The 14893-nt window shown below is 41.2% G+C and overlaps 1 protein-coding gene across 1 annotated transcript; it reads left to right on the top strand.

Annotated features, from left to right (window-relative positions):
• Positions 1-802: 802 nt before the first annotated feature.
• LOC311197719 (protein-glutamine gamma-glutamyltransferase E-like) lies at positions 803-13060 on the top strand (the record flags this gene model as incomplete). The annotated part of the gene is made up of 13 exons (XM_084271513.1): positions 803-812; positions 2583-2750; positions 3054-3296; positions 3856-3974; positions 4452-4580; positions 6028-6205; positions 6367-6502; positions 7382-7485; positions 7942-8187; positions 9550-9855; positions 11488-11645; positions 11854-11987; positions 12913-13060. 13 exons carry the CDS (start codon positions 803-805, stop codon positions 13058-13060), a joined length of 2079 nt encoding a protein of 692 aa, XP_084127639.1.
• Positions 13061-14893: the final 1833 nt, after the last annotated feature.

Genomic DNA, 14893 nt, shown 5'->3' with positions numbered 1-14893 from the left:
AAGTGGAGTCACCAGCAAAGCTTAAGTAACAATCACTCTTCCTGAAGTTGTGAAAGCTTTTTGGCATTGCCAGTTCATGTTCAGAGATACCCTATCCAAAATGTAGTGGTGTACCAACTGAAAACGGTGATAGCTATTTTATCACAAGTCACACATATACTTAGCTATCATTTCTGTAGTGTGTCATGTAAACCTAAGCTGCAGTGCTTGTCTATTTAACCTTAAACAGCACTAAAGTGATAAATGAAAAATGGATTCTTTAAATTTAGATAGCCTGATTAAATTTGGGACAGAGGCAACAGCTTATTTCTTGTTTTGCAATTGCTGCAATGCAGCAGAAAAAAAAATAGATTCAGTGAATTAACTTAAAGAAAAAGTTACTGTAAGATTTGCTCATGAAGTATTCAAAATTAAAAGCAAGAAGGAGCTATGCTATTCCTAGAATTTTATCATTATAACAGAAAGAAAAGCAACTAAATGCTGATATTCTTATGAATTCAAATACATCCAGACTTTCTTAACAAGTGGCCAGACTGTTAGGGATAAATATTGTCCAGGCAAGGAAATGAGATCTGGATGTGGGGACTGAGAGGGGAAAATGAATCCTTGAACCCTGTTGTTGCTGGAGAGCAAAGGCAGCTTTTCAAGCTCCACCCCACAGGAAATATTGCAAACAGACAACTTTACACCTAGACTTTTAAAGAAGTGAAAGGCACCAGCCATTCCTTGAGTCATCGGGAGTAGAGGAGACCATTCAGAGGAAGGCTCCAGAAGCTGCTTTTACAGGACGTGTTGAGCAGATATGGGCCCAGGTGAGCAAGGGGGAAGCCCCTTCTGTGGTGCTCTGATAGCTGTTTTCTTACATCCATACCTCCTGATCAGGTATGTAAGGGACACTGAAAGATCACTTCTCTGAGGAGTCTTGATCCAGGAAAAAAAATAGAGAATATTCCTCCATCAAAGGTTAGGAGAAGGATTTTCAGGAATTGTGTTTTTTCCACTACTTTTGCACATGGGAAAAGCAAACTTATCAGAGTGAGATTTGGGAGAAGAGGTATATTACCTGATGTAAAAATGGTGCATTTTACAAATAGGAAGGAAGGAAAAGTCTGCAGCTCTTTGAAGGTATCCAACAAGTGCAAATAAGAGACAGCAAACCTGACATAAGAGAAAGCAGCCAAGAGAACTTGAAGAAAGGATCATTGCAAAGGCTGAGGGAGGCTACTATGAGCAGAGAAGGTTGAATCCTGAAGTTAAGACAGAGGGGATACGAAAATGTAGAGATTTTTTTTTTGTGGTGGTTGTTGCAGTGGGTTTGGGTATTTTTGCTTATGAGCTAATATGTGTAAGTATGCAAATTGACCAGTTTACTAATTATTATCAGTGGTCCCATATTGCTTTTCCAACCTTGCCAGGTAACTCCCGCCTTTCAAAAGACAAATCTCCCCCCACAGCTTGTTCTGTAATAGATGTGCTGCTTTGCTAAGTTTCCAAAGGCGTGTTTGGGTTTGGTTTGTTTTTTAAAGTAGGCATGTTCCTGCAAAAATCAAACTACATGCTGCTCTCTTCAATGCTGTAAAAGACATGTTCCCCCATTTCAACTGTGACTGTGTTGCTAAGACTACTGGTGAAGCTACTTTAAGGCTTGCCTAAACTTGATAAACATAGGATCATCCTGTAAAAAAATCTTCACACTAATAAATCTGGGTGAACATGGGATAGTGACTTTTTACTCAATAACAGCACAGGGGAGCTGTGTGCCACTGCCTCTCCTATTCTCCCTTTTGGGTGGGGGATAGAGAATAATAAAAATATTAGAGTGGCCTGGTGGAAAAAAGAACCCACCTCTTATTCTTCTGCACTTGATTTAAACCACCGAGCTATCTTCTGCTGGAGAACCCTCCGTAGACTCTGGTGATGTGAGAGCCAAACCAATCTCAGATGCTTATTCTCAATCTCTGACTGAAGCCATAGTTTACATGCAAGTGCTTTCTGCAACATTTCACTTACTTCTAGTAGTGTTCTCTCCAACCCCACTGCCAAATGACAGCCTGGTGGCTATCCACATAGTCCAGTTAGGTGCTTCCAACAGGTAGGAGCTGTCAGTTACATCAGAGGTACCTGACATGTGAATAGAGCTAGAGATATCTCATGGTTTAAAATACAGAAGTTTTTCTCAGCTTCTTATTCAGAGGCAGCAAGGTGGTGCCTCTGCAAGTATAACGCCATGTCTGGGAATGGATGACACCTTGAAAGAATTAGCCAAATTCAGCCAGATTCTTTATCTGAGTAGCTCACAAGTATTCAATTCTCTCAGGGTGCTCTGATGCCTTTCTGATTTTTCTTTAGTACTAGATATACTACTCTTAGTTGTACATATAATCTCTAACAGTCTAGGCAAAGTGGAGTCTCTCTCTAAAAAAAAATAAATTAAAAATGCTCACAAATAAATTATTTCTATTTTTGGTGAAAACTTCTCATGGTTACTAGTTACCTGTAGAATCAAACATAATTCTTGAGAGCGTGTCTGTGCTTCCTCCTCCTTGGATGTACCCTCAAGTTTTGATCTCATTTTCCCACAGCTGCATCGCAGCCAAGCACCAACTGGCACCTGAAAGAAAATGCAAGAGATCACCACACAAGTAAATTTTCAAGCAAAGAATTGGTTGTGAGGAGAGGACAGGCCTTCAATATCAGCTTCAGTGGAGTTGAAAAGCCTGAGCAAAACTTAACATTCATCTCAGAAACAGGTATGGTCCCAACTTCTTTCACAGAAAGATAATGCTGCATTGTGACACTCTTTTGGCCTGATAGGAACTATAGAACAGCAAGGTAATACCTCAGAGCCAGGATGCTGGTTCACATAGCCATAGAACTGTTGGATGTGTGCTGTATTACTCCCATCTCAGCTAGCAGCGATAGGTTCCTTCAGTTTCCAACGTGTGGTACAAATCCATCTGAGGGGAGGGTTACCTCCCTACTGTGTCTGTTGATGACTAAATCTCTGTTTCAGCAAGCAGGGGAAAAATAATGTTGTTTATTTTCCTTAAAAGGTCCAAAACCCTCAAAGGCAAACAAGACCCAGATCACATTTGGTATCTCCAGCACAGCGAGCAAGGACAGCTGGAGCGCAGTTCTAGAGTCTACCAGTTCCAACTCTGTGACCATCTCCATTTCAACCCCACCTAACGCTATCATCGGGCGTTACAAGCTGAGTGCTCAGAGTACTTCAAGTGGCAGCTCTGCTCCAATAAGCCTTGGCACTTTTGTTTTGCTCTTTAACCCTTGGTCTTCAGGTATGAACATGTCACATTTCCCCTGAAAGAACTATATTGCTTGTAGCTTCATTAATAGTTGCAGCTTCTGCATTTGATCTCTATTTCTTTAATACAAGGGCTGAACACTCACTACATAATGTATCAGCAAGCAAAGGGTTTGACAGTTTCTTAGCACCTTCTGGTACATAAAATCAGCCCTGTATCATGTACTTACTGGAGAGGTCATTGCCCTAAAAGATGAAGTTCAACTTAAGCAGATTAAGTCCTTTTGCCAGAGCTTCCCTGCTTCTGTACAAGTTTAGAACAGTGTGCTGGTCTCCACAGAACCAATAAAAGAGTCAGATCTACCAGCTGCCATCTTCTCCCAGATTTGACAGTGTCATACCTCTGTCTTCACTCAAACACTCCCACACCCAGACACTCTAATTGTAGGAAATCCTGAGTTTCATGATCTGTTTGTAACAGTAAGAACAGCAAAGGGTGGATATCTACAAACATTCTTATTGATGGGGACTAAGGCTCCTGAGGTCTTATTTTCCCTGCTGTGGTTGTAAATACCTCTGTTTTGGCCTTCCAGGTGATGATGTGTACATGTCTAACAAGGCTGAGTGTGAGGAATATGTGCTAGAAGAGTTTGGCATCATTTTTGCTGGCAATGTAAATCGTATCAGCGGCTTTGGATGGAACTTTGGCCAGGTAAATGCAGCACTGAAACACGAGACAGCACTTTGTGCTCTGGTTCTCACATGAAGTGGGTGATCAGGGCTTGTTTACTTCCCCAGTTCGTCAGTCACACACCCCTGAAGAGCAGGAGTCTGGTATTGAAATCAGAACTCGTGCCAAGCCCTGTTGTACTGATTGCTATGAGGATTTGTAATTGACTGGTCAGTGATATGACCTAGAGCTCAGAGCTGCAGCCACCAGAAACCTTAGTGTCTGCTGGGAAGTAAACTACTGTAGCAATGGCCTGGTGCTCGGTCCACAGACTCCAAGTTTTGAAAAAGTCTTTGTGTTCTAATCTTCACAGTTAGTTGCAGCCACGTTTTCATATATGGTAATTCCTGGCTGAGCTGCTTCATTCAGCAATTAAAAAACCATTACACTCTTTATATGGCTTCTCCTGATTTTTAGTAATCTGTGTTTCCAAAACACTAACTTATTTCTATAACATAGTTTCAGGAAGATATTCTCAATATTTGCCTTTCCATGCTGGATCGAAGCTTAAACCATCGTCAGGATCCTGTCACAGATGTTTCTCACCGAAACGACCCCAAATACCTGGGCCGTGTTCTCAGTGCAATGGTAAGCAACACGTTCAAAAAGTCCAACCTACTAACTGTTCTTTTAAAGTGGTTAGTGAAAGTAAGTCTGAAGTAACTTCTCAGAAAATTTTAGAACACTGTATGCACCAAAAATGGGTGCCAGAGACATACCTAGGTGGTCCCCTTATCTCAGACTGCTAGATTTCTCTCACCTGTGATATTTCCAATGCTTATCACTTTGATATCCAGCAATAAAACTGAAAGTATAAGACTTGGGGCGGTGTGTTGAGGTCTTCAGTCAAACCTCCCATTTGAAGTGGAACTGCAGTGGTACTAGATCAGATCAACCATGGATTTCTCAGGCTGCCTGGAAAGTCTCCAAGGATGGAGATTTTATAGCCTCTCTTGGTGATCGGTCCAGAGCTGCACTACCCTCTTAGTGAGGACATTTCCCCTTATGTCAAATATGGTTTTCCCAAACTACAACTTTCTGCTGTTGCTTTTTTTTTATATAACCTGCCAGAGCAGAGAAAAGTTGGACTCTGACTATGTTCCATTCAAGTAGTTGTAAGCTGTTATTATATTCCCCTTATCCCTCCCTAGCCAGACAGAACAAGCCCAGTACTCGGAACTTCTCCTTGTAGACTGTGTGCTCCAGGGCGCCTTGACCATCCATCTTGGTAGTCCTCTTCAGTATTTCTACACCCCCTTGGACAGAGGGACCCAAAACTGGAGACAGGATTCCTGGCACAGCCTCACTAGGGATAGCAGTTAGGGATAACAGTAGTTAACAACTTCCCTCGATCTCCTGGTCACTTTTCCTAATTTAGCCTCGTGTGGGCTTTCCCTTTTATGATGAGAGGGCACTGTTGGATCAAATTCAATGTGGCACATGCTGTAATTTGCAGCCCCTTTCAGACAGGCTGCCACTCACCCAGCTGCTTGCAAGCCTGCATCAATGCATGGGGTTATTCTACCCTAAGTTCTGAAATCTACACCTTTTCTTCCTGAACTGCATGAGGTTTCTGATGACACGGTACCCAAAATTTTCAAGGTGACTGCGCCCCATTTGTTGTGTCAGCCACTTCCCCTGATTTAATGTACATTTGCTGAGGGCTCACTACATCATGATCCAGGCCCATTCTGAAAGCTTAGCTGCATAATGTGCTTTGATGATACTATTTGATCACAGAGTGGTAAAGTTGCCACCCCGGTATCAGGAAGGTTTACTGAAAACTGGTTGTCTTCTTCCCTGGTGCTATTGAACTTGGGTGGGACAAACAGTGATCAAATGCTTTCCATTTCTTGAGAGGACAAGTATTTCATTTCCATGAAAAGACAAGGCATCTTCCTGAAAGCTGGCAACATGAAGCTGTGACTTTTCTCCACTAAAACGTCATTTCTGCCCACTCCTCTACAACCACTACTGCTACCTCTGTTGTAACTCTTAATTTATCTTGTCATAAATTTAGTGAATATTTTTACAGGTCAATGCCAATGATGACCAAGGGGTAGTGCTAGGAAACTGGAGTGGAAATTATGATGGTGGGAAAAGTCCAGGAAGTTGGACTGGAAGTGGTGAAATCCTGCAAACCTGGAAGAAATCAGGATTCAGACCTGTTAAATATGGACAATGCTGGGTTTTTGCAGCAGTATTGACTACAGGTATGTTTTATGCCACACATATAACTGACACTGCACATATTAGTGCTTCTTGTAACAGAATAATTCCTCTGTGAATGTCTTGAATGACATTAGGATGTTATATCAAATGTCACATTCCAGAATTACTGTTTTCTGATGATGGTTTTCTATTTGCTCTTTAGTGCTTAGATGTCTGGGGATTCCCACTCGTACTATTACAAACTTCAGCTCTGCCCACGATGTAGATGGAAATCTGCGTGTGGATGAGTTTTATGATGCTTCTGGAAATCATTTGGACAGATCTGCTGACAGCATATGGTAAGGCTCTATGATAATTAATAGTAGGAGCTATCAATGCCTGTAGAGTCTTCAGGTGCAGAGTACAGATGCTAGTGACAAATGCTTTGTTACCTTCTTAAAAATTGCCTTAAAAACAACTTCATACACACAGTGTAAGTAAAAAAATACTACAAAATAATACTGAAAAACTCAGTGTTTTCCTTCTGTGTTAAACAGAATTGTGACATGAGTTACAACAGCCAATTGATGCCAGGGCAGGAAAAGTTACAGTTAAGGTGCCACAGGTGACTGGAAATCTGTGGCATTACACTGGAAATATTCAACAGTGGGACTTGACGTAGTTTGGAACTATTCTTCAAAACCATTTCACATTAAACTGTAAAAGTTCAACAAAACCAGCTTCTCTGCCCCCTTTTATTTTTTTTTTTGCAGTGACATCATTTGCAGTGAAAATAGTTTCATTGTTGTCACTGTTAAAGATCAAGTGCAATTCAAACAAGCTTGCATTCATCAAAGAGCAGGGGCAGTCCCTTTTTGCCTTGTTCTGGAACCATTCTAAATATAAGTGCTAACAGCAGCATTGTGCTGCAAGCAAAAGAGCTAAAACTAAGGAAGTGTGTGAGCTCAGAATTGCTGGAGAAAAACAGGCCCAGGACATGTTGACTAATTTTACAGATTTTCTTTCTGTCCTTGAACATTAATGTCTGTTCAACAACTCAATTTTCAGCTCCTGTCTAGTTAGTACAGTCAGGATCAGAGTGGATGTGGTCAGTCTCAGATAAGAACTTATGCAAATTAAGGCATTTAATAAATTTAACTAAGATGGCTGATTAATGGATGTGAACAGGAATTTAGAAACACATACTAGCACTTTACTTTGTTCATTCTTGCACGTAGGAATTTCCATGTCTGGAATGAAGGCTGGTTTTCCCGCAGTGACTTGGGTCCCTCATACAATGGATGGCAAATTCTGGATGCAACTCCCCAAGAAGAAAGTGGAGGTACACAGACTTTATTTCAGGAATAATCTTGAAAAATTGTAACGTCAGTCACTTTCAGAGAGAGAAGAAAAAAAAGTTTAAGACTGTTGTAAAAGTAATTTCTCATCCTGCTAAGAAACAGAGTGGCAGAAGATAATACTTTATCACATTAGAAAAGTCTCAGGTCATCTGTGGATACTGAGAAATAAACTAGACTTCAGGGAGCAGTGGTTTTCAGCAATTCCAACATTTCCAATGTAGGTATGCAGATCTATTGAAAATTAAGGGGTAATAGAAAATAAATCAAGATTATTTTCAGAATAAATTCCAGATAACTCGAGGGTCTGTGTGGATGAAAGGGCTAGAATAGGACAACAGCACTAGCCAATTCAGGAGACACTGATAAATATCTGTCTAGTAATCTACCTACTGTCAAAGAGTTGATCAGATCTAAATTAATTTTTCTTGATGCTGTAGGAATTTATCAGTGTGGCCCTGCCTCACGGGTTGCCATCAAAGAAGGAGAAGTAGATCTGGAGTACGACTGCCCATTCGTATTTGCAGAGGTGAATGCAGACTGTATGTACTGGAACTACGACACCGCAACTAGAAAGAAAACATTAATATTCTCTCAGTCTACCAAGGTTGGCCAAGCCATCAGCACAAAGGCAGTTGGTAGAGATGATCGTGTAGATGTCACCAACGATTATAAATATGAAGAAGGTAAATAACAACATTGTTTTTTTTTTCTGGTTATGTGGCTGCTTCATTCTCAGACGCATTTAAATTTAGGGTAGAGGTCTCTTGGCAGGCAATTTTGGGCATCTGTAAGGTAGGACAAAATTTATATTCAGTTTATTCAGTTCTAACAGAGAAGGGAAGTTAAAGAGTAAAACATACTGCCCTGCCCCTTGAGCTGCTTTGTGGGACCTAAGTAAGGCAAGTCCCAATACCTCCGAGTACAGCATTCAGTGTTTGCTTGCCCATTGCCTGTGCGTACTGACTGCTTCTGCTTCATGAGAATTAGCCTATGCTCCAGTTACTTGACAGCAGGGTGAAACACCTATGGAAGAAACCTAAGCTAAAGCAGCACTTAAGTCCCAGAAAACCAACTCTTTCAAAGGGTCAAACAGCAGGGAAACTCGTCAGATCTTTGTGTTTGATAGTGCAGGAAAAAATTACAGTCATGAACTGAATTTCCAAGAGCAAAGAATGAACACTGCTGCTGGAACTGAGTGATAAAGCAGAGCCCAAATAACAAGCTTCCATTGTGCTCTGGCTGGGATGGAGTTAACTTTCTTCCTATCTGCCTTGCCAAAGGCATTGATCCCTCATGGCTGTCTTGGCTCTAGCTGCACAGTACTTGCAGAGCATCAAGGCCTTCTCTCCCCCTTCCTTCCTGCCACTGCAGCAGGTGAGCAGGGGACCAGCCAGGACAGCTGACCAAAGTGACCAAAGAGATATTCCACACCGTATGACTTACTGCTCAGCAATAAAAGTTCAGTCAAAGGTGGAGGAACCGAGGTTCATAGTTACAGCATTTGTATTCCCAAACAACTGTTCCACATGTTGAGACCCTGCTTTCCAGGGAGGGGCTGGACATCTGCCTGCCGAATGTATTCCTCTTCTTGCTTTGCTTGTGCCCAGTATTTGCTTTCCCTGTTGAATTGTCATAATCTTGATCCATAAGTCTTCTCACCTTCCGGCTGTTTTCTCCCCATCCTATGGGAATGGGGAGTGAGTGAGTGGCTGGGTAGATGCTTGGACCCACCACCTGACACCATCAGCAGTCCCTATTGTATTAGCAAATAAATATTTACATTTCTAAATATTATAACCACGAAAGGTTAGAAACGGGAAGGGTGAGAGACTTTGGACTTAAGATTTGTGTTACAATAAAATGCTATTAGAGGGGCACTGACATTACTGACTTCAGATCTAGAAAATTAGGTGTGGCTGTAGAAAACAGAGCTTCTGTTAATCTGTAAGTAAAGCCATGACTTTCTCCTGGCTTCTCTCTAGCACTTGTGTAAAATAGGAGATGCACATTAACTGTTAAGTAATTTTCATGGTTCTCTCTGACAGGTTCTAAAAAAGAAAGAGATATTTTTAAGAAAGCCCGTAAGAAGCTGGGACTTGAGGATAAATTTGATCCTACAGCACCAACCCCAAAGGAAGTCGAACAAAAGCCTGACATCTCAGGGAAGTTCAAGTTGGATGGCTCTATCGAAGTTGGCAAAGATCTCAATCTAATCCTGGTTCTTACAAACTTGCAGTCTGTTGCTAAGACTGTTGAGGTAAATATGAATGCCTGGAGCACAGTGTACACTAGGAAGCCAGTCAAAGAGATCTGGAAGGACTCCATCTCTGTCACCCTGTCTCCTAAGGAAGGTAATGTTTCAAATAACCTTTAATCATAGCTGTATAATTGTTTTATCAGTATGGGGGAATTAGAAGCTTGTCAGCTTGGTGGGGGGAAGCTCTAACAAACTGCAATCTTAAATTTTTGTGCAGAAAAGGCTGAAAAAATTTATATTCCACTTAAAAAAAAAAAGCAGCATATTTCAGAACATCATTCCCTTACGTGCTAGTCACATTTTGGAAGATGTATCTGGGGAGTGAAAAGAAGATGGTGAATTAGCATGATTCATTTAACAAAATTTGCATCAAAAAAAGATAATGACAATATAAAAATGTCAAAATTAACTCCACCTAAATGTGTGCTGGTCAATTATGAGGAGCCTTACTGAAAGGAAACCGGACATGACTAACAGCAGAAACAAGAAACCTGATCCATTAACAGCTTAGAATGGAATTAAAGCGTGAGGAATAGAAATAGCTGAAATAGCGCGCGAAGCTCCATGGGAAAGAAAGGTTGTGTCAGAGAACTGGTGAGGACTAAAGGGCCTCAGATTTTAATTATTAAGAAATTCTCTACTTAAATACAGGTGGTGTTGGAAAGATGAAATCAAGTTGCCATTAGGAGCTTGGGATAATAGATGTATCAGCATCTCTATAGTGAACCAAAAATACTGATACTGTATTATATGAACCTGAAGCTTCAAGTCACTAGTGAGAAGCAGAAATGTATTTCTTTTCTTTAATATGCAATTTGACTTCTGGAACATCCTCTAAAGCATTAGGAACTCATTAGGAACTGGGCTCTCAGTGAAGACACCACTTACACACCAAGTGGCATTACATCCATGTGGTGTCTTGTGCTTGCACAGGCTGCCTTAGGCTGAATTCACACTCAGCATGGAGTTTTTCCCTAGATCTGATGGCAGGGACCATTTTAAGAGATTTTTGCCCTCATCTGGAGGTATGGTCTGCTAGGATTTGTAGTTAACATGTCTATTAGCACTAGAGGAGTCTAGGAAATGCACATTGCTTTTGTGGGACTTTCCATTGGTGACTTGTCATCTTTCTTGTGTTTTCCATCTGCTGTACACTGCTGGGAAGTACTTAGTGGCTCACAGTGTTTGCATGCAGTACAGCTACTCTACAGTACAAATGGCAAAAACTGAGGAACTGCCTGGATTCAGAGACAGAGGAGATCCCTTCCCGGCCAGTATTCCTAAATTTGAATTACAGCATGGAAACTACTGTAAAAACACATGATACCAAAAAGCAGACAGGGCTAGGAAAAACAAAAGAAATATACAGATGTCATTCAGCTCATCTCAGTGTTTCAGGAGCAAATAGGACTGATGAGGCCTATCAGAGCATGTCTTGTAACATAGAGTGGCACTGGCACACTCCCTAAACTCCAGCTGTCTTGTCTTTCAGAGCAACTGGGGAGAAACAAGCCAGAAATATAGTGGCAGGGAATGGAGGAGGGATAACATTAAAGAAATCACTCTCCCTATATAGCGAACTGAGAGGTTTGCATGAATTGAATTTGGCAGTGATGACTGAAGGCCTTGCTAGACCCAGACACAGCACAGAAGGAAAACACTGATATTAGGTATGAAACTCTGAGGGCTTATGAAAGGGTGTATCAAATAATATTTTTTCTTCCAGAGAAACAATATCCCATTAAGATACCATATATGGAGTATCAACAGCAGTTAACTACAGACAACATGATCCAAGTAACAGCTTTATGTCACGTAGAAGGTGGGATTCAAGTGCTAGTGCAAAGAGACATCAGCTTGGACAATCCTGGGCTTGACGTACAGGTAAATTGCTGTCTCTTTGCTCTAAGTGCAGTGGCAGAGAAAGAGCAAAGTGAGCTCTTAGAAGCACTTTCTTCACCAAAAGAGATGTTCTGCTCACATTCTGCCACAGTCGATCATAGCACCTCATAATATCTCTTCTGATGGCTGAGAACTCAGATAGAAAAGAATACTGAGAACATGCCCCCTTACAAGCATTTTCCCTGCACAGGTACTTGGTGAAGCAAAAGTGAATGAAGAAGTGGATGTGGAAGTGTTATTTACCAATCCAATTGATACAGAAGTGACGGGCTGTATGCTGCAGGTAGAAGGCAATGACCTGCTCAGGGGAATCCTTAGAATAGAGTAAGTATGAGAAATGACTCCTTCCTGCTATTAAAGATACATGAGCAAGAACACGATGGTGAATGAGAAGACTGAAATAAGATAGATTCCTTTTACTATAGATCCCAAGTTCCTATTTTTATGCTTTCATGATCTTGTATCATGTCTTGCTCCTTTTTCCATCAGTGTTTCACAACTGAAACAAAGATTAAATTCTCAGGCTGCCCCCCACTTTGTATATATACAAAATTGCACACAGATGTTGGTGTACACTAGCAAATGAGGTTATTTCTAAAAAATGCCTGGGATATGGAAGTGTGCTGCAACTGAATAAACACAAACAAATATACGCAGCAACTTAACAATGCCACCTGTGCTTGAGCAACTAGGAACGGTCTATCCCATAATTTACAAGCTCTTCTGAGGAAATTTAGAAACCTCATGTTGTCTATCACATACAACTTTATCCTCAGGCAAGACAAGCCAGTCTTGACTTGGGCTGTTTGGGAAAACCATAAACAGGAGTTTCCAAGAATTACAAAATACTCTGCTATAAACCATGATGACTTCCACCCAGGATTTCCCACGGTGTAAGCACAGAGGTTTTCCTGGTGCCGTAATCAGGATAGATTCAGGAGTCTTAAAGAATTCAATGATGTGTCTTTCACCCTGTGCAATACATGAAGTTTTATCTCATATGACACTAGTATGTCTCCTTTTTGTGCTCATCTGGGTCACTGAATAACATATTTGTGAGAGACCTTAACGCGTGGGTTTGAGGATTCAAATACACATCAGGTGGACAAGTCCCATATGGTCTTTTCTTGGCCACCCTACACTGAACTGATAGGAGTTCTTAAGATGGGAGTTGGTTAGTGGAGAAACTCAACTGTGATGCCTAAGCCTGTTTTCAGCTTGTATTTTCCCCTTTGTTTCCTTTTTTTAGCATGCCACCACTGCAAGCCAATGAGACATCCAGCACAAAGTTTAAACTCACCCCTTTTGAGACGGGTTCCAAGCATCTAGTGGTTCATTTCTCCTGCGATAAATTTGCAGATATCAAGACCTTTAAGATGGTAAATGTGGTTAACTAACACAAAGATAGACAATGAATGGTTGTCTGTGTATAAATGAAATAGCATCATAAGAAATCTTGTATAAGAAAAAATTATAGTATTAGCCAAAATCCTTGCTTTCTTTGATAAGGGGCTACCAACGTCATATCATTAACGTTTTACATTGCAATTTCAAATAAACTGAGGAATAGTTGATTCTTCATTTACTGTTGTGAGTGTCCATGTCATTAAAAACCTATTCAGAGACTGTTTGACTTTTGTCTCATTGTCTTTGGAAATCATTCTTTCTGGCTCCAGCTCTTTCTGCACAAACATTCATAACCTCAAAGAATCTTTTTGGTTGGAAAAGACCTTTAAGCTCATCAAGCCCAACCATTAACCCAGCACTACCAAGAAAAATTCACACATTCAAAGCCTCATAGAGTGGACTTGCAAAGCAGTTTCTCCTCAATGGATCCATGATAGCAGAAAGTAGCCAGGAAGAGTTGTGCGATTCATGTCCTTTAGCTTTGTCTGCTTTGCTGCAAAGTCTGTCCTGACATTTTTCCTTTTACAGTAAATCACAGTGACCAAATGAGGCATAGGAAATGTTCAAAAGGAATTTGGGTGGTGTCCAATTTGAGAGCCATGTGACAAACACGTTGGGATAATTGCTCAGCTTCACATACATGATATTTTTGCATGCTGATATTTTGCACTTACTGGAAGTCCTATTTGGGAACCAAAGGGAGAGTAATCTTAAATCTGAGGATATTTTAATTTGAGAAGAGCTGGGAGTTGTTCAGTAGAGATTGTGTGTCAGGAAGTCATCTTTCAGAGTTCCAGTTTCGCAAAGCTCACTTACCTAAACCCTTTACGGGAGGATAGGTACGGGCCAAAAGCTGGGTTCCGGGAACAACTGCACTAGGTGTAGCCCGGTGAGTGACTTGGTTTGTGGCCAATAATTGTACAACAGCATGTCAGTCTTGGGTTGAAAATGACCAGTGTAGATGAAGTGAATGGAAAGACAAGCTACTGCTCTGTGGTGCTTTGCACTGCTGGACCAGGAAAAACTTAAGCACATGGAACCAGCTCTGTACACTGCTTCTACTACACAGCATACCTGTGACCTGCTGTAGGGGCTCCTCACTGCCATGAGAACAGCCCAAGCTCAGACTGGCTACACACTCTGCCCTTGTAGCCTGCAGAACTGCCCACGGTGGTACCCTCACCTTTTCTCCCAATATTCCTCATGGCTCACCAGAGCCTAGAGCTCTCACAATGCAGACCAGCCAGTAGAAGTTCAAACTCAAGCATAGCCTCGCATGTAGAACGCAGATACACGCTTAATGACTTCTTTTTACATCTCTTGTATGCGTGGAAACAACCAGACCACGCTGAAGTCAAGTGAATTGCACGGGTAGAAATGAGAGAAGCTGGTAAATTGGACCTCTAGTGGAATTAAAGGCAGGCAACACCCTTCCCCTGCAACACTTTGCATGCTCATGAAGTTAATGTGTCTAATTAAATAAGTACCTAGTTGGCTGCAGGCTCACAGAAGGGATTCTGCACCATTTTTCATGGAAGTTATATAGATTACCTTTCTCTAGTAAAGAATGTCAACAATACAGGTGTGAGTTGCAACTTGGTTACCCTGAGGATATGATAGCACAACACTCAAACAACAGAAAAGATCATTAAGAAGATGAATTAAAGTAACAGAATCTGTTTTTTCTCTGAAAGTTAACAAACCACACGGGAATTTTGAGGCTTTGAAACAAGGGAAAAGGAGGAACAAAATATTTTGAACCATTTTGGATGATGGGCGGGTGGAATTGAGCTAGGAAAAACATCTGTGACAGTGTTAAGACA

This window comes from Gallinula chloropus (genome assembly GCF_964237585.1).
Source record: "Gallinula chloropus genome assembly, chromosome: 16".
Lineage (NCBI taxonomy): Eukaryota > Metazoa > Chordata > Aves > Gruiformes > Rallidae > Gallinula > Gallinula chloropus.
Note: the sequence above shows the minus strand (reverse complement) of the source record. Positions and strands in the feature narration are given on the sequence as shown.